This window comes from Durio zibethinus, chromosome 28 (genome assembly GCF_047325235.1).
Source record: "Durio zibethinus cultivar Kanyao isolate XHJ-2024 chromosome 28, ASM4732523v1, whole genome shotgun sequence".
Classification (NCBI taxonomy): Eukaryota; Viridiplantae; Streptophyta; class Magnoliopsida; order Malvales; family Malvaceae; genus Durio; species Durio zibethinus.
Genome location: NC_143189.1, coordinates 5,674,006 through 5,694,522, shown reverse-complemented (window position 1 = coordinate 5,694,522; position 20,517 = coordinate 5,674,006). Strand labels below are relative to the sequence as shown.

General features: G+C 32.8%; 1 protein-coding gene and 1 pseudogene across 2 annotated transcripts; both read left to right on the top strand.

Moving 5' to 3' along the window:
* The first annotated feature begins 12,293 nt into the window (after nucleotides 1–12,293).
* On the top strand, nucleotides 12,294–13,950 carry LOC111280520 (inorganic pyrophosphatase 2-like). The gene is made up of 4 exons (XM_022867997.2): nucleotides 12,294–12,525; nucleotides 12,615–12,736; nucleotides 12,848–13,049; nucleotides 13,454–13,950. Exons 1-4 carry the CDS (start codon nucleotides 12,385–12,387, stop codon nucleotides 13,811–13,813), a joined length of 825 nt encoding a protein of 274 aa, XP_022723732.2. The 5' UTR covers nucleotides 12,294–12,384; the 3' UTR covers nucleotides 13,814–13,950.
* Nucleotides 13,951–16,503: 2,553 nt separating this feature from the next.
* Nucleotides 16,504–17,583, top strand: LOC111280584 (inorganic pyrophosphatase 1 pseudogene; annotated as a pseudogene). The gene is made up of 2 exons (XR_016335038.1): nucleotides 16,504–16,851; nucleotides 17,350–17,583. The product of XR_016335038.1 is annotated as an inorganic pyrophosphatase 1 pseudogene (transcript).
* The last annotated feature ends 2,934 nt before the right edge of the window (nucleotides 17,584–20,517 follow it).

The following is a 20,517-nucleotide window of genomic DNA, read 5'->3' as shown; positions in this document are numbered from 1 at the left end:
GATTGAAGAGGTTGAGAAGTCAAGTGATCGGACGGTGAGAGATGAGGTAAGAGGTTGATGAGTGGAGCATACTTTTTTTTTAGCATGTAATGATTTCTTTTGTTAGGAGGTTGAATGGAGCTTGCATGAACTAAAAAAACGTTTGATCTTTGTTTGTTGATTATAAATTTTGATAAGATGTTTTTTAATTTATTGGATGCTTTGACTTCTGATGTTTTTATTGATTTAAATGAATTTGTAAAAAAAAAAAAGCAGCAACCAATTATAAGCAGTTCTAGTGATAGAGCTTAACTTCAAAAACGTTTTTTTTTTTTTTTTAAAGAGAGATGTCCGAGTATACTTAAACAAAATCCAATCACTTTTAAATTTTGATAATTCGTATATATGTATTTATATAATATAAATATTAAAATTTATATATTTATATCATATTTTATATAAAAATTAAGTGTTATAATTCGTATTAATATAAAATATAATTTTTTTTATTTTATTAAATTCATATATAATTATTTTTATAATTTTAAATTATATTATTTTCGTATCTTATTTTTGTATCATATTTATATCGCATGATCATATTATATTTTAAATTATCAAGTTTATTTGTAATTACTTTTTATCTTCGAGTTGTATTTTTTATAAAAAAATTAATAAATTATTTGTTTAATAATATTGAAACCAATTTTAAAATTAAATATTTAAAATTCAAACTGCAATCATATTTTAAAAAAATAAAATAATAATAGGCCCAAAAACTTTTAAGTTCAAATTTTTCATTTTCAAAATCATTAAAAAAAATAAGTCTTATATTTTATCTATTGTTTAGATAAGCAATTTTGATAAGTTGAGTTTCTTTTTTAAGAGGAGTTAGTATTATTTAGTGATATGGGCATGGTTAATAAAAGTTGACAAGTGATTAAGGTTTAAGGTCTTAATCATTAAATATAAAAGCATCCAGATTTAAAACTTGCACAGTCTCTTATTTGACAAGCGATTTGTAAGCTTTTTCAAATAAAATAAAAGTGATGTGGGTATGAATTAGTAGATGGAGAATTCACTAATGAAATGCATTTATAATGTCATTTAGTGACACATTTAAACAAAATTAATTTAAAGACATAATAAGAAAAAGTGAAACTTTTGATCTACCCTATACCATTAGGTTAGAAGGACTTTATATTAATAAGGCTGAATTGTTAAAATTTTTTTTTTTTTTATTCAATTTGAATACGTGACTATGATTTGAATGGTAAACCAAAAAATGTTTCTCAATTATTTAATTTCTTTTATACATTCCCATTTGCATTAAAATAAAACATCTGTTGATACTTGTATAAATGTGAAAATTTATTTTGTTCAAATTTCGTAAGCATAAATATTTATATTTTTTATTTTATTAACCACATTTATCCTTTCTCAATATACAATTACTATATTATTATTTCAAATGTTTGGGATGAACTTAGAACTTGTAAAAAGCCCAACCTCAAGTCACAGTTGGCATTCAAGGGCCGGGTTCGAGTATGATATTTCACCATTGGGTTTTGTTGGTTGGTTCTTAAGCACCAATTTAATGGGCTTAATTACAATTTACTGATGAGTACCCTAGGGCTTAGCTGATATTTAATTCGACCCATCAATGAGGAAGCTGCACCAGTCCTTGATATTGGGCTTAAATACAAGCTCATGATGAGTTCATAGATATAAGGAGATTTCAATCTTTTTAGGTCTTAATAATTGTTAGGCTAAGTTCAAAGTTGTCACAAAATTTTCTACTTGGAAACTTAAAGATCAAAACTTTAAACATAAATACAGTAAGTTAACAAGGATGATATCGTCATATTTAGTCAAGGTTGGATTTATATAAAACCAGAGAAATGGTAATGGTGACAGTGACAATATTAAAACGGAGGTTCTCATGTTAATTTTTTTCTTAAAAAAAGATCGTAATGTAAGTATAAAAGAAAAAAATTGTAAGTGTTAAGATATTTAAATACTAAGATTGTATTTGTCAATAGGATGATAGATAGGGTATGATAATAATAATTTTATATTACTTTTGGTTTGTATTTAAAGAAACTAATAAGATTATAAGAAAAATTAATTATCTTTTTAAGATAAGAAGATTTAATCCTCTCAAAGTGAAAATAATTATTTTTAATTCATGAAATTAAACTTACATGTCTTATTATACCTTTAAAAATTACATTAATATTTTAAATTATATAAACTTTGAGAAAAAATAATTTTGACTAATAAATAAAATATCTTATTATAAATTTTGCATATATTAAATACAAGATATGATGATATTATTTAATCATATCTTATTCATAATATCATTTTATTTATCTTATCTTATTATAATTTTATATATCAAACGTATCATAAATTTATTAGATATCATCTCTTAAAGTTGTTTTATGAACTAATTAAATTAATCATTGAGTATGAGGTTTTCATGATAATAAAGAAAAGTTTTTCATGCTGAATTTTGAAAACTTTTAGCCAATATAAAGGATATCATAAATCCTTATTAAAAACAAAAGTTAAAACTTTAGACATCAGACTCCAAGTTGCTTGCCAATGAAACAAGGGAAAAAAAAAATCAGAATTTCTAATTATAGCTAGAAAAGGCATGGAAAAGGAGAGAGATAAAGTTGTTGTAGAACTAATTCCCCAATTTTTTTTTCCTTAACCTCTTTTTGATTGTTCAGAATGTTACCACTAGCTATAGATATATATATTTTTCATAAAAAGTTTAGGGTGAGCAAAGGCTTCCCTAGTCCAGCGTTAGGACGAAATCGCATGTATCAAAGAAAATTTACATTGGATTACTCAATAAAAAAATTTGTTAGTGATAAGATTCAAACTTAAACCTTACAAATGAAATATTCAAATAGTACCAATTCAACCAACTAGCATAATCATAGATAATTTCTTTTTAAATGCTAAACATATATATATAAATATATATATGAAGAATACAATGACACATTGCAGAAATATAAATTTCTTTAGACCTGCAGAGTGAGCAGAAAAGGTTTATTAAACCCATATCGTCCTGATGAATTGCCATGTGAATCAAACTCAACAGCTGGTTTCAGAAATTGCTTTCTGGGCCAAAAAAGTTGAAGATAGATTGAGTGTAGGCAACAACGTAGTGGTGGAGTTCAAAGAGAAGAACACGAAATAAATAAAGAAAAAGACTGAAAACAGAAGTTTGAGCCTTTGCGCAATTTTCAAATTTGTGACAACCATAAATCCTGGCTTTTGGTTAGTTTTTGGATGATTGGATTTAGCGTGACTAGATGATCACATGTCATTTATATCACCCATGTCCTGTACCAATAAGTTTTAAAATAATGAAATTTGGCCTCACATAGCTGAGTAATATCTAGTGTATTAAAAAAAGAGAGGAAATTAAAGTTTTTTTTTTTTTTTTTGCCTTAAAAGTTATCTGAATTTATATTTTGGTTATTATAATTTATGCAATTATTGGCAAAAATTAAAGATATTAATAACAATCGATATCATAAAAAATTCACGTGCGGAGCCGGAATCAGACTAGGGTCGATGAACTTAGCTTTTTGGAATGACCTAAGCTAAAGCTAAATCTATATCATATATGAAATGGATGTGCATTGCCAAGAAGGTGGGATACATGCATAAAACCTAATATTGTCACTAGGCATTAAAAGGTGTTATATATATCTATATATGAGAGAAGGATTAATTTATACAGTATAATTATATTTCAGATTTACTTTTTTTAATTATTTATTTTAATATATTCAAAAGATAAAATTAAATAAATTTTTTTCTAATTTTGCCTTTTTTTTTATCCCTTAAATCTATTAAAATCAAAAATTAAAAAATATATAAAACTTTTTTAATTTTACATGTGTAAATTGCTCCTCATATATATATATATATATATTTATATATGATGGATCAACTTCTACAAAGTAATTCTTTTTTAATTTTACAAATATTTTTAACCCTTAATTTTAATAAATTTAAATGGTGAGAGACAAATAAAAATAGAAAAAAAATCGTTTAATATCATCTTTTTAATTTATTAAAATTAATAATTAAAAAATGTGTAAAATTAAAAGAAATTACATTACGTAAGTTGACCCCTCCTCTCCCTATATATATATATATATATATATATATATATATATATATATGATATATGATATATGATATATGATATATCCCTTTCGGCTAAAGATTGTTAAAGTATAAAACAAATGCTAAACTCTCACTCAACAGAGTACTAAATTGGTAATCATCTTCAACATGATAATTAGAACTTTAAAATATAAATTAAGACCTCCAATAATTTTTTTCATCTCTCATTCAAACATGGATAGATTTCTAATGTGATCAACAGTTTTTTTGGGTGTATATATAAAAGGTCAAGAGAGAAGAGGGTTTAATTTTAAACTTGACATACTATATATATATATATGTATATATATAGTATTTTCTTTAAAAAAATGTGGATCATAATTTGAAGTAAGATAATTGTTCTAAATTGATTATTATCAACATTAATATACCATATATTTAGTGAGTTTCTTATTAAATGTTAGTTTTTGAGTATTACCCTTACATTTAAGTTTTATTTTATAAAATTTAATGATAATTAATATGATTCCGCAGCTTAATTAAATTTGTTACCATCTTTAAAAAATAATATTTAACAAATATAAATTGAAATTTTAATATATATTTTTTATTTCAAAACTGTGACTTCTTTATGTATTTAAGCTCCAGATTGGCAAAAAAAAAATAAAAATCCAAAAACAAATATTGGGCTCGGAGCTTCTCCATTGAATATTGATAATCAGGAGGTTGTTGCCCTCTTTATTAACCCTTGTCGGGGGTATTAATTATCAGATCACGAGTGTGTCTTTGACAAGAAAATAAATTTCCCCATTAGTGTAATTTTCTAATATAAAATATTAAAATTTATATATTTATATTATATTTTATATAAAAATAATGTATTATAATGTTTATTGATATAAAAATATAAAATATATTTTTTAATTTTACTAAATTTATATATAATAATTATTAAAATTTTAAATTGTATTTATTTTTATATTTTTATATTATATTATTATAACATATTTTAAATTATTAAATTTAAACAAGACAAATCCAGCAAAATCTAGATCTCAGTATAAATAAATCACACAAAGGCCAATATTGCTGGGATCCAAAAAAAATCATGATATGATCGATGGCTTTGTTTTTCCTTCTTTATTTGGTGGTAGAACAATTTTATTCTCCACGACTTTAGGGAAAAAGAAGTCCCAAAGTTGGCTGACAACCACAAAAAGGAGAAAAGTGAAATGGTGAAAAAAAAAAAAAAAATCAAAATCTCGTGAATTTGAGATGGCCTGCTCTAACACGGATTGTCCTTATGGCACGTCTTTACAACATTTATAAGTATATCTAGTACTTTTAAAAATGATATAAAAAAATATAAAATATAAAAGTAATATATTTTAAAATTTTAATAAATTAATAAAATAAAAAAATATATTTCATCATTAATAAATTAATATATAATTTACATAATATTTTTTTATTTTATATCTTTTTAATATGAAAATAGACATAAACAAATAAATGAATGGCTAGATATGTTTGTCAGACGTTGATTTTCTTAGCTAAGGTCTGGCGTCAAATTGACCTTTTGCAGCAAAAGTAGAAGGCAGATCACCACGTTCACGAGTCCTTGAGGTTCTTGCTTTCATGGAAAGAAAATAATAGTCTCCGGGCACCTTGTATCAATTTTGTTTTCACCTTAAAATATGTAAACCTTTTTCAGAATTATAATTTGGGTAAAAAACCTAAAACCCCTTTTTTATTTACAAGTGAGGGAGAGGTAAAAATCATGCTTTTTTTATTAATTTATTAGGGTTGAATGCCCAAAATTATAATTTTCCCTTTTTTTCATCTCAGCTTTGCAATGACAAGTCCGGCTCGCCACTCCACCAAGTATACCATGTATCACGCTATTTTATTATATGCGTTTTCACTTAGGTTAAATTTTTTTTATTTGAACAATTTCAAAAATATTTGACCTGGATTTAGATAAAATAAAACGTAAAAGCTTGATTGAGCATCATCTAAAAATTAAATCTTAAATTGAACATTTAGACTAAATGGATATTATGAGTTTAGTTTCCTAAGTACAAAGACGAATGAGGATTAAATTCCACTTTAAAAAGAACATAACTAGTGTCCACCAATCAATTTGATCAGGATGATAATCAGGAATATAAAAACAATGTCTCATTCCTGTTCCAATTGAATAATTGTTTAGTTCCCTTATGTCAATCTTCTTCTTCTTTTTTTTTTTTTTAAATTCAACTTAGTAAGAATAGGAAAGACCTCGCATGAAAGAGTGGGATCTATTGTCACCTTAACAACTTTTTAAAATGCAGGATTATCAGAATTCGGAAACCATCAACGCAAGCCAGGATAACACAAAGAACAAAAATATTGAAATTGAATGAGAGTTAAACGTAAGACGTGACAAATTTCTGCCTGCCAACATGCGCATAATCTATTGATAGGAGAATTCAAATTTTTATTTCTTTTCGTAAGAACATAAAAAATGGTACACAAAATCATTAAAATTGAGCTGATTCCTAGATTTTTCTTTCATTGTGCTTTCCAGATCATCAATTCAATGAAAACAAGAACAAAAAAACAATTAATTTCAGGAAAATAATGTGTTGTTGACGCGTCCTTGTTCCGAAATGTGAACCAGAAGAAGGTGGGCTTGGACAACTTCAAGCTTAGCAGCCACGGAAAGTAAAATTAAAGAACCAACCGAGTGAACCATACCCAGAATATTCTCTTTGGTTGTAGTAAGTGCGTCTTCAAAGGTGGCCTACTGAATTTGGTTCCCCTAGAATATTCCCTTATTCCTCCCACCTTTCTTTGCTTCTGATAAAACTTAAACCTAATCGCTTTCATAATTAACCAACACCCTTTTACCCCTGATCCCCTGACTAAACTTGATTGATCACATGGTTCCAAAAAGTTATCCATCAAACGGTTAATATTCCTTATACCAGAGAAATAATTTACAAGCAATTGTATCAGATTAGTATGTGTTGCGCAGGAAGCTTGCTGGAAAAAGGGCTTCTTGTGTCCTCCTAAGTGCTTCCTGTTGCGCCTGAAGCAATAATCACAACAATACAGAAGCAATAGACAACAATCAATAATCAAATGCGCAGAAAAATAAAGCACACCAAGATTTACGTGGAAAACCCTCCAGTGTAGAGGGAAAAAACCACGGGCCGCCAGAAAAATCTTCACTATCAAATAATAGTTATACAAAGTTCTTCTCTAGCTAAAACTAGAGCTAATCAACAACTAGAGAAACAATTGGAGAAATCTCACCAAATAAGTGACTCAACAAATACACCCTGGATTTGTTCCTAGAGAGCTTCAAACCCGATCTTCACCGTTCAGAATGTCAAACTCTGAATCATAAACCTCCTGACAAGGTTCCAACTCAATCGGACCACGGATCGACTTCCGTTCAACCAACTCTCCCTTCTCCTTTTTCTCTCTCTGCTTTTCCTGGCTTTTCTTCTTTCTCTTCTTGGTTTTCGACACACACCTTAAACAACCCCACCTCTTTTTTATTAAGTAGCTAGGGCTCTGTGTAAAATAAAAGATCAAGGCCCATGGCCTTTACTTGGTCCAAAACCACTTACATGGGACTGGACCCCATTTTCCTAACAATCTCCCCCTCCAGTCCCATTAGAAGGAGATTCATCACCATAGCAATTTCATTTGGAACTTACCTTGGCCAGGGAACTCATTCCGGCCAAGTTACTGCAAAGCTCAAGCTTTTCCCTGGGAAGTATCTTAGTCAACATATCTGCCACATTTTTATCAGTATGGACTTTCTTCAATAGCATCTGCTGTTCTTCAATCACTGAACGTAACCAATGATATCTAACATCAATGTGCTTTGTTCTAGCATGGTACATGGTATTCTTACTCAAATCTAAAGCACTCTGGCTATCACAAAATATCACATACTCTTTCTGATTCAACCCCAATTCAAAAAGAAAACGTTTCATCCAAAGCATTTCTTTACATGCTTCAGTTGCTGCAATATACTCAGCTTCTGTAGTTGACAAAGCAACACACTTCTGCAACTTAGACTGCCAAGATACAGCTCCTCCTGCAAAAGTGAACAAATACCCTGAAGTAGATTTCCTACCATCAAGATCGCCTGCCATGTCAGCATCAGTAAACCCTTCTAGAATTGGTTGTGAAACTCCATAAGTCAAACACATTTTTGAGGTACCCCTCAAATATCTAAAAATCCATTTTACTGCTTCACAGTGAACCTTCCCTGGATTAGAAAGAAATCTGCTCACTACACCAACTGCATGAGCAATGTCAGGCCTTGTACAAACCATAAGATACATTAAAGAACCGACTGCAGAAGAATAAGGAATACTAGACATAGCTAGTTGCTCTTCCTTAGACACTGGACAAGATTTCTTACTTAGATGAAAATGGTTGGCAAGTGAACTGCTAACTGATTTAGCATGTTGCATGTTGAATCTACCAAGCACTCGTTCAACATACTTTTCCTGTGACAACCACAGCTTTCCAGCTCTCCTATCTCGGATAATGTCCATACCAAGAATCTGCTTTGCTGGACCTAAATCCTTCATATCAAAGGACTTAGACAATTGTTCTTTCAACCTGCAAACCATACTAGCATCTTGTCCTACAATCAACATATCATCAACATATAATAATAGGATAATGAAGTTACCATTAGGGAATTGTTTAATATACACACAAGAATCTGCTGCTGTTCTTTTATAGCTATGACTCATCATAAAAGAATCAAACTTCTTGTACCACTGTCGCGGAGCTTGTTTCAAGCCATACAAGCTTTTCTTCAATTTGCAAACTAAGTACTCTTTCCCTTTCACTTCAAAACCCTCAGGCTGATTCATATAAATGTCCTCCTGCAAATCACCATGCAAAAATGCAGTTTTAACATCAAGTTGCTCAAGCTCAAGATTCAAACTAGCTGCCAATCCCAGTACCACTCGAATAGAACTCATTTTTACAACTGGAGCAAAAATCTCATCAAAATCGATGCCTGGTTTCTGAGAAAAACCTTTTACTACCAATCGAGCTTTGTACCTCACTAGTTTGTCACCATCCTTTTTCAACTTGAACACCCATTTATTCTTTAATGGCCTCTTTCCTGTTGGAAGTTTAACAAGATCATAAGTACCATTCTTTCGCAATGACTCCATCTCTTCTTTCATTGCTTTTAACCAGTGCTCTCTATCCGGAGTAGCCTGCACATCTTGAAAGCTTTCTGGCTCCCCTTCACTGGTAACTAAAATAAAATCTGAACTTGGATACCTGGTAGATGGCCTGCGCTTTCTAGTAGATCTCCTGAGCTGAGACTCTACATCACTTGATGCTGAAGGTAGCTCCCCCTGCTCAACACTCTCAGGTAGAGAGGATTGCTCCCCCTGCTCAAAACTAATAGCATCTGGCTCATCACCAACTGTAGCTGGCTCATCCATATCCCCAAGTTCTGTTTCTAGCTCATTTTCACCATCTGTGGCTCTTTCCTGTGAAATCCCTGTCGGTGTTGAAATATCACACTCAACAGTAACTCGTGTAGTCTTCTCATTTTTCTCAAGGTCTGCTATGGTTTCTTTTTCATGAAAGACCACATCTCTGCTTCTGACTGTCTTTCTCTTTACTGGATCCCATACCCTGTAGCCAAATTCCTCATCACCATATCCTACAAACACACACTGTGTAGCTTTACTATCAAGCTTTGACCTCTGCTCTTTTGGTACATGCATGAATGCTTTACACCCAAAAACTTTTAAGTGAGAGTATGAAGCATCTTTTCCTGTCCACACTCTTTCTGGAATGTCAAAGCCCAAAGGAACTGATGGTGACCTGTTAAGTAAATAACAAGCTGTGTTGACTGCTTCACCCCAAAATGGCTTTGGTAATTTTGCCATCCTCAACATACATCTGACTTTTTCCACAATGGTGCGATTCATTCTTTCAGCTATACCATTATGCTGCGGTGTTCCAGGTTCTGTCCTCTCATGCCTGATCCCATGCTTTGAGCAATACTCTTCAAAGCTTTTAGATGTGTATTCCCCACCATTATCAGTTCGAATACACTTCAAGGGTAACCCTGTCATCCTTTCAACCATGACATGAAATTTTTGAAAATTCTGCAGTACCTGACTTTTATATTTCAACATATACACCCAAGTCTTACGTGAAGCATCATCAATAAAAGTAACAAAATATCTGCTACCACCTAATGACTCAACCTCAATGGGACCACATACGTCAGAATAAATTAATTCCAATCTATTTTCTTTTCTCTGAGAACTTTTACGAAAAGAAACTCTATGATGCTTACCAAACAAACAATAATCACATGAATCGAGAGACATACCTTTGGTCAAGGGAATGAGAGAGTGCCTTGCCAAAACCTGTAACCCTTTTTCACTCATGTGTGCCAGCCTCCTGTGCCACAAGTTTGCTGAAGCATCATTTTCAACGGTATTTACCTGGTTACCGTTCAATTGCATCCATGTCTTATACATTGTGCAGCATAGTTTTCCCCTTGCAACTACCATAGATCCTTTGAGAAGCTTCCACTGTCCATTCTTTTGTCGGCTTTCATATCCCTCCTTATCAAGGACATTAATAGCAAGCAAGTTCATTCTCATATCTGGAATGTGTCTGACATCCCTTAAAGTCAACATGCAGCCTGTACTAGTTTGTACACCAATATCACCAATCCCAACAATCTGCGACACACTCTTGTTTCCCATCTTGGTACAACCAAAGTCTCCTGCTTTGTAAGTTGTAAACAACTCTCTCTTAGGAACACAATGATATGCCGCTCCTGTGTCAACTATCCACTCAATGCCGGGATCACTAACATGATTACAATCACCATGTGTACAAATCAAAGTAACTGAATCACTATCTGAATTCACTGCTGCAACATTGCCATCATCTGAACTCTTACCTTTCTCATCTTTTCGCTCTTGCTTCAAGATTCTACAATTTCGTTTTATATGACCAGCCTTACCACAATGGAAACACTTCACTTTACCTCTAAACTTAGATTTATGTTTAGACTTACAAGTTGCAATCTTTTTAACAAGCATAACTTTATTCATACCTGTTTTTCTCTCATACAATGCTGCCAATTTTTTCCAAACAATGTGAGCATCCGATTCCTGCGCTACATGATGGAACACGCTGATATCAACCCATTTTCTGATTGTAGCCAGCGTCTTTCTACCTAGCTTCTTCCAGCTTTCATCTTTCATATCTGCTGGTTTAGTCGAATCACCCAATACTGGCTCATACAAATCTTTGCAGTATAGATGATCCTCCATCATAGGCTTCCAAATTGAATAATTTGATGCTGTCAATTTTATCATGGAACCTGTATCACCTTCCATGATCTCAAACAGAATTTACTTCTATCCTGGGTTGCTTCTGTATCGATGTCTCAAAATAACCTGGCTCTGATACCACTTGTTGCGCCTGAAGCAATAATCACAACAATACAGAAGCAATAGACAACAATCAATAATCAAATGCGCAGAAAAATAAAGCACACCAAGATTTACGTGGAAAACCCTCCAGTGTAGAGGGAAAAAACCACGGGCCGCCAGAAAAATCTTCACTATCAAATAATAGTTATACAAAGTTCTTCTCTAGCTAAAACTAGAGCTAATCAACAACTAGAGAAACAATTGGAGAAATCTCACCAAATAAGTGACTCAACAAATACACCCTGGATTTGTTCCTAGAGAGCTTCAAACCCGATCTTCACCGTTCAGAATGTCAAACTCTGAATCATAAACCTCCTGACAAGGTTCCAACTCAATCGGACCACGGATCGACTTCCGTTCAACCAACTCTCCCTTCTCCTTTTTCTCTCTCTGCTTTTCCTGGCTTTTCTTCTTTCTCTTCTTGGTTTTCGACACACACCTTAAACAACCCCACCTCTTTTTTATTAAGTAGCTAGGGCTCTGTGTAAAATAAAAGATCAAGGCCCATGGCCTTTACTTGGTCCAAAACCACTTACATGGGACTGGACCCCATTTTCCTAACACTTCCTACTTACAGCTAATAACCCCTTCACGTAATATTCCTTTCGCATAAAATAAAATCCATTGTTTGCATATAAATACCCCTCCCCTGTTACGTGACCATACCAACAAAACAACGTTCAAAGAGTTGTTGAGTTTTTCCAATCTTGTTTCATATTTTGTTTGATTGTCATTCAGAGAGATGGCTGCTGGTATTGTTGTGGTTTTTGATTTTGACAAAACTATCATCGACTGTGATAGTGATAACTGGGTTGTCGATGACTTGGGTTTCACAGACTTGTTCAACCAGCTTCTTCCTACCATGCCCTGGAATTCTCTCATGGTAACCCATATTAAGCCCTTTGCAATTTCTCTCTGTTGGCTTTACATTTATAAAAGTTGAAACTCAGTGTTTGTGGTATAAAATTACAGGACAGGATGATGAAGGAGCTTCATGCCCAGGGAAAAACCATTGATGACATTGCTGAGGTTCTGAAACGAGCTCCTATCCATCCTAGGATCGTCCCCGCTATTAAATCAGCTCATTCTTTAGGGTACTCCTTTTTTCTATGCTTCTCCTCTTGGTGCTGACCTGTGACTATAAAACTACAGATTGAAGCATTAGAAATATAGGGTTATCAAATTGGTTTGAATATTTTTTTCAGGTGTGAACTCAGGATTGTGAGTGATGCAAACATGTTCTTCATTGAGACAATTCTGGAGCATCTTGGATTGAGGGAATATTTCTCAGAGATCAACACCAACCCCGGCTTTGTTGTTGAAGAAGGGAGCGTGAGGATCATTCCTTACCATGATTTCACCAAGAGTTCTCATGGCTGCAACCTCTGCCCCCCAAATATGTGCAAGGTATCATATGTTTTTCATCACTAACATGAGATTTAATTTCATTAATATCACAATTGTAAATATTTTAAATCAAGACACCAAACTTTTGTAGGAGGACCTAGATTTTTCATATTAAGTGAAAATTTCTAGAAAATTTTATTACTTGATGGTGTTCCACATGTACAGAGTCAAATTCGTCCAACTAGCTTGGAGTTTTTATTTATTTCTTTATTTTTTAAATCTATTTTCATGTTAGATATGTCAACTTCTTTTCTTGACCCCACTTAATCTATTAAAGTAATGGCTCATATAAGGTAATAAACAAACCCAAGATCTTGACATGGGTCAACAATCATATAAATTTAATAACAATCATGATAAAAGATGTCAACAGTTTTAATTTTCTCTTCTGCTTTGTGTAACAGGGGATGATCATTGAAAGGATTCAAGCTTCTTTAGAGGGGAAGAAAAACATCATCTACCTTGGAGATGGTGCCGGTGATTACTGCCCGAGTCTAAGGCTTGGAGAAGCAGACTATATGATGCCAAGGAAGAATTTTCCAGTCTGGGATTTAATTTGCAGGAACCCTTTGCTCATCAAGGCTGAGATTCGTGAATGGAGTGATGGTGAAGAGCTCGAGCGTGTTTTGCTACAAATAATCAACATGATTTCTGTTGAGGAAAATAATGATAACTCTGCTCAATTAATCTCTGTTGACTGCAAACTGCAAACGATTTCAGCATCAAACCAAGCCTTGCCTCAAGCTCTGCCAGTTCCTCAGTAGATTAGTTGTTAGGCAGATCGGAGGCCAATGCTCATCTAATGCGAAGTTGCTCAAAAGGATATTGATTGTTAGGCCAAATGGCCTTTTTTTTGCCCTCTACTTTTGAAATAAAAGTAAATAAACTTTTTCAATGAAAATATGATCGCAAAATCTTATCAAATTAAATTCATCAGTTTAAAATTACGAGGAACATATTATTATTATTCTTTTTACAAAAGAGCTAGTAACTTTGGAATGGGAGAAGGTGTCGTGTTTTAAATCTTAAATTTATTAAATATTATTTTTTAAATATAATTATATGCATAAATTAATAGAATTAAATTTTAAATTAAAAGATTATTTTTATTTTTTTCGTCATTTAAAAATCATTTATCTTTTTTTTTTTTTTTTGCATATATACTCAATTTTAGATATATATTCCAATAAAATTAGTTTATATTAGGCGAATTATGTAATAAGATTAATGATTTAATTTCATGATTAACATTTCAATATGGAGATTGCTATTTCCATGACCAAAAAGTTACTTAAGGAAGTTCCTATCAATGGAAAAGTTTTACTGTTTAATTGCAAGGTTAAGATTAGTTAAGCCGAGGGGTGATTATTAAATTAATAATATACTATAGAAAGGTTGGACCAAAGGTAGATTAACAAATCATAAAAAGTCTGAACAAAATTCCAAATGACTCTTTTTATTTAAAAAGAAGTTACTTGGAATAAAAAAATAAAATATAAGTATTGAGATTTAAATTTTAATAAAATATTATTTTTAAAAATAATTTCATAAATCAATTAAAATAAATTTCTTTTTTGCAAGTACTAGATTGTAGCATAAATAAATATAATTATTAAAACAAAAACCGAACCTATATGTCAAAAGTTTTATTCTTTTAAACCCTATACATGTTATACAGCTTTTCTAGAAATGCTTCTCTATCTGATTGTACTAGGCAAATTCCAAAGGTTCAATATTCAATATTCCTTGCACATGCTTTGATTCTTCTTTGACGAGAATTTTTGTCACTTGTATAAAAGACATTGAGGATATGAATGTTTATGATATATACTTATATAGATTAATTATTCTAATAATAAAGAGGTTAAGAATCAGAATAAAACATAAATTTAATATATCTTAATTTTACATGATCTAATTATTAGAAAGAATTTGAAACTGTAATTTAAATTTAAATCTTATAAAACAGAAATAATTTTTATATGTAATATGATTGCAAATTACTTGTCTCTATTATATAACTTAAAATCTGAATATATAAAAGAAAAAATTATAAATTTTAAAACTTATAACAAAGGACCTTATCAATTCAAACAAATTAAGTGTACATAATTTTTTTATTACAGATTATTTTTTAATTAAGAAGACCATTTGAAAATATGAAAAATAATTGTAAATATTGAAATTTGAGTTTTAGTTAGATATCATCTCTTAAAAATAATTTTATAAATCAATTAACCTTAATTTCAAGTTTCATATATCTCAGACGTGCTATATGGTTGTTCAATCAATTCCTCCCTACCATGCCTTGAAACTCTTTTATGGTTAGTCTTTTAATTTATTTGTTTTTCTTTTTCCTTCTTTTCCAAACGTAAGAACCAGGGCTTAATTTTTTTATGTACAAAACAGGTTCTAATAATGAAAGAACTTCATTCACATGGAACAAAAATTGATGACATTATAGCTGTTCTAAAAACAACTCCAATACATCCCCGAATCATCCAAGCCATTAAATCGCTCATGCTTTGGGCTATGTATACATTTTTCTCTCTCTTCGTGTCTATTTTCGTTTTTTTTTTTTTGTCATAAATGGTATTTCATTGGTCCAAAGAAGTAGGAGGCTACCAGTCCACAAATCAAAGAATAAGCCTTAGCATTTCCTATACAATCCTTTAATTTTTTACATACAGAGCTAATAGATGGATTATTCATATCTTTTTACAAATTTTAAAACGCAAAACTTTACATTAAAACTAATGTCTGGGAAAGTATTTGTCAATGTTTGGAGAACAAATGCCAAGTTATGGAGAATCCCTCGCATGGCATATGTGATATATTTATACTTGTTGTTCACGCTCCTCTCAAAATTACAATCTTAAAAGTTTTACCTCTGGTATGCCGAATAATCCAATCAAGCTCCTGCTGCCACTTTTGGATGTTGCAATCAAAAACACACTTCACTTTTGCTAAAACTAATTGCCAAACTTGCTTTGAGAAGTCACAAGAAAAGAAAAGATGATTCTTAGTCTCTTCCTCTTTATCACAAAAGCAGCAAGTGATTTTTGACATTTGAGTGCACTAACTCCTAATATTAGGTAGTGTGCTCAATCTATTAACAACCTCAAGCCAAGTGATAAAACTATGTTTAGGGAGTGAAGAGGAATCCAGACCAATATATGCGAAACCACAGTCGGTTGCCCATCCCTGATCCAGTCCCATGTATTTGAAAGTATGAACTTGCCGGACTTTGATGCCAGCCAACAACATCTTCTTCTTCAGTGAAGGTCAGACCAGCCAACATCTGCTGCATATCCCTCATCTGTAGAGAAGTAGCGAGATATTGAGTCCAATCGTTTGTTGACAGAGCAGATGCCACAGTTGCATTCTGAGGGGTTGCAGCCTGTGATATTATTCCTCTGTGCAAGAAGTAATTAAAGGACCATACACTTAATAAGCTCTCTGGCAACATTTCTTAGCTTTAGGAGTTTCCTCCTTGCCAACTTCAGTCCTGCCGGCATGTATATTTAATTTTTCTTTCTGGTTTTCTCGCTCGAAAAAAAGAAAAAGAAAAAAGTCGTATGGCATTATTAATTTCAGGTGTGATTCGAAGATTGTATGCGATGCGAAGGTGTTCTTCATCGACACAATTTTGAAGCATCATGGCCTGAGGGAATGCTTTTCAGAGATCAATACCAACCCAGGTTTCGTAAATGAAGAAGGCAGGCTAAGGATCTTGCCTCACCATGATTTCACTCAATCTACTCATGGATGTCATCATCCCTGCCTTCCAAACATGTGCAAGGTATGTCATTTTTAACTTGAAAATCATACTAGTTACTAACAACGTGAACCACGCATGCATGCATCAAATATGACTGAATTCTAACGGTAGCAGATGCAAGATATTTTTATGGAGGTGTCCATTTATTAGTGGATGTTTACTAGGTGTTGGGCATTAACTGGCTGTGAGATGTGATTGGATATTAGATAGTGGCAGTAAGTGAAGGATTAAGGAATAAGGAATTAAGAAAGATATGTTCAAAAGAAAATTTTGAAGGTCTCCAAAACAAAATTTGAAGGCGTCCAAAGAAAACATCTTTTGTTTTCGAATCTTTGGAGGCGTACATGAATACCCGATTATACCATATGCATCCGCGACTGAATTCTAATGTTTAGTACACGTAATGAATCCAAAGCATGATTAGCTGTAAGATATATAATTATATGCTACTAATTATTTTTAAGTTATCTTCATTTTCTTGCCATCCTATTGACTAATGATTGAACTCTTTCTTAATAGGGTATTGTGACTGAAAGGATCCAAGTCTCTCTCATGCTCGTGGAGGAGAAGAAAACAATAATCTACCTCGGCTATGGGCTTGGCGATTCCTGTCCAAGTTTGAAGCTAGGAGATGGGGCCTATAAAATGACAAGGAAGAATTTCCCGATTTGGGATTTGATTTGCAAAAACAGGAGGCTAGTAAAGGCACAAGTATGCGAATGAAGCAATGGAGAGGAGTTTGATAAACCTTAAACCTAAAACCTAATCCCTTTCATAATTAACCGACACCCTTTTACCCCTGATCCGCTGACTAAACTTGATTGATCACTGGTTCAAAAGTCATCCATCAAACGGTTAATATTGCTTATACCAGAGAAATAATTTACAAGCAGTTGTATCAGATTAGTATGTGTTGCTGTTAGTGTGTTAGTGGTTGAAGCATGTTAGTGTTTTAGTGGTTGAAGCAACTAAGTATGGCATTTCTGCTGGAACTTTCTGACAGCAGATTAGTCTAGGTAAAATGATGGGTCTGTGCATGGTGACCCATGCTGTTAGGCCAACAACTTTTGTATTTTTGAAGCCTATAAATTAATAAAATGAAGCTCATGATCAAATGAGCCAATTTACTTCAAGTAACAGATTAGTTTTTGTTGTTTTCTGCTCTAAATCCTTCAATTGGTATCAGAGCATTCTTTAAGGTCTTAGAGGATCTGTGAGTTCCAAAAATTGAGTGAAAAGCCATCAAACACTTACTAGCCAGCTTTTGTCAACCTTAAATGGCCTCAAGCAATTGCTCCTTACCTCCACCTCCTATTTTTTCTGGTGAAAACTACCAGATATGGGCTGTCAAAATGAAGACTTATTTGAGTGCTTTTGATTTGTGGGAAGTGGTGGAAAATGAGAAGGAACCACCACAACTTCCTGCAAATCCAATAGTAACTCAAATGAAAAATTATAGTAAAGAAAAGGCAAAGAGGTACAAGGCTAAAAGCTGTATTGAGTCTTTAGTTTCTGATGACATATTCATTAGAATCATGACTTGTGAAACTGCAAAACAAGCTTGGGATGTGCTCAAGGAAGAGTTTCAAGGCAGTGACAAGACAAGACAAAAGCAAGTGTTGAATCTTAGAAGAGAGTTTGAAGTCTTAAAGATGAAGGAGTCTGAAAATTTAAAGGAGTACAATGACAGACTCATGAAGATAGTAAACAAGATTAGATTACTTGGTGAGGAGCTGTCAGACAAAAGAATTGTAGAGAAGGTTCTTGTCAGCTTACCAGAGAGGTTTGAGTCAAAAATCTCATCCCTTGAAGACTCTAAGGACCTGACCAAGATAACTCCAGCAGAATTGTTCAATGCTCTACAAGCTCAAAAACAAAGAAGGGCTATCAGACAAGAGGATTCAACAGAAGGTGCTTTTACAGCCAAGGAGAAAGGCAAGATGCAAACAGAAAGCAAAGGCAGAAAACAAGGAGATCAAAGAAACCAAGGTTCTAGAAACAGTGAAAAGAAAAAAAAATTCCCACCATGCTCTCACTGCAAAAAGACTACTCACTTGGAGAAATATTGCTGGTACAGACCTAACATACAATGTAGGTACTGTAAGCAGCTTGGTCACATGGAGAAGGTATGTAAAAACAAAAAACAGCAGCAGCTAGATCAACAAGCCAGAGTTGCTGACAATCAACAACAGCTAGAAGAGCAAGTTTTTGTTGCAACTTGCTATGGAACCAGAACCTCCTCTAGTGCATGGCTCATTGACAGTGGCTGCACACACCATATGGCATCTGATATCAACATATTCAAAGAACTAGACAAGACCTACACCTCTAAAGTCAGAATAGGTAATGGTGATTTCATAGAAGTCAAAGGAAAAGGAGTAGTGGCAGTTGAGACACCAACAGGTACCAAACTCATTTCAGATGTGTTATTTGTGCCCAAAATAGATCAAAACCTGTTAAGTGTAGGATAGTTGCTAAAAAATAACTACTCTTTAGTCTTCAAAGACAAGGCATGCATAATTCATGATCCCACTGGCCATGAACTCTTTACTGTTAATATGAAAGGAAAATGTTTTTCCTTGAATTAGCATGAAGCAAACTCCTCTGCATATGCTACTTCACATGATGAATCTTCTTTATGGCATAAAAAGATGGGACATTTCAACTACAATACATTGAATTTCATGCATAAAAATGATCTTGTATTAAACATGCCTACTGTTGAAGTCAGTGCTGGAGTGTGTGAAGTCTGTCAACTAGGAAAACAAAGTAAGTTGCCATTTGCAATTAACAAAGCATGGAGGGCAACTGAAAAATTACAACTTGTTCATACTGATGTTTGTGGTCCTATGAGAACCTTGTCCTTAAATGGCAGTAGATATTTCATTGCTTTTATAGATGATTTTACTAGAATGTGTTGGATTTACTTCATGAAACAAAAGTCTGAAGTTGCAAATGTATTTTAGAAGTTCAAGGCTTGGATTGAGAATCAAAGTGGCTGCAAAATCAAGATCATAAGGTCAGACAATGGTACTGAATACACATTTGACAGATTTAATGAGTTTTGTGAAGTTGCAGGAATTGAACACCAACTGACAGTAACTTACACTCCACAACAAAATGGAGTTAGTGAAAGGAAGAATAGAACAATCATGGAGATGGCAAGATGCATGCTGTTTGAGAAGAATCTTTCAAAGAAATTTTGGGCAGAGGCAGTCAATACCTCTGTCTACTTGCTCAACAGGCTGCCCACAAAAGCTTTGAAGGGAAACACTCCTTTCGAAGTCTGGAATGGAAGCAAACCATCAGTGCACCACCTCAGAATTTTTGGCAGCATCTGTTATGTGTTCGTTCCTGATATCAAAAGGGACAAGCTTGATCAAAAAGTAGAAATATGTATTTTTCTGGGCTATAGCAACATCACCAAAGGCTATAAGACTTACAATCCACTTATAGGCAAGATTATTGTAAGTAGGAATGTGAGATTTAATGAGCAAGCTACCTGGAATTAGGAAAAATCAAAGGGAGAATCAGTCAAGTAAATTGCTGCAGACATGATAAGCTTCCAAGATCAAGAAGATTATATGTTTGAAAATGAAATCATTGATCATGAACCAGTGAGAAGAATCAGACCACTCACAGATATTTATCAAAGATCAAATGTTGCCATTCTTGAACCTGCAAGCT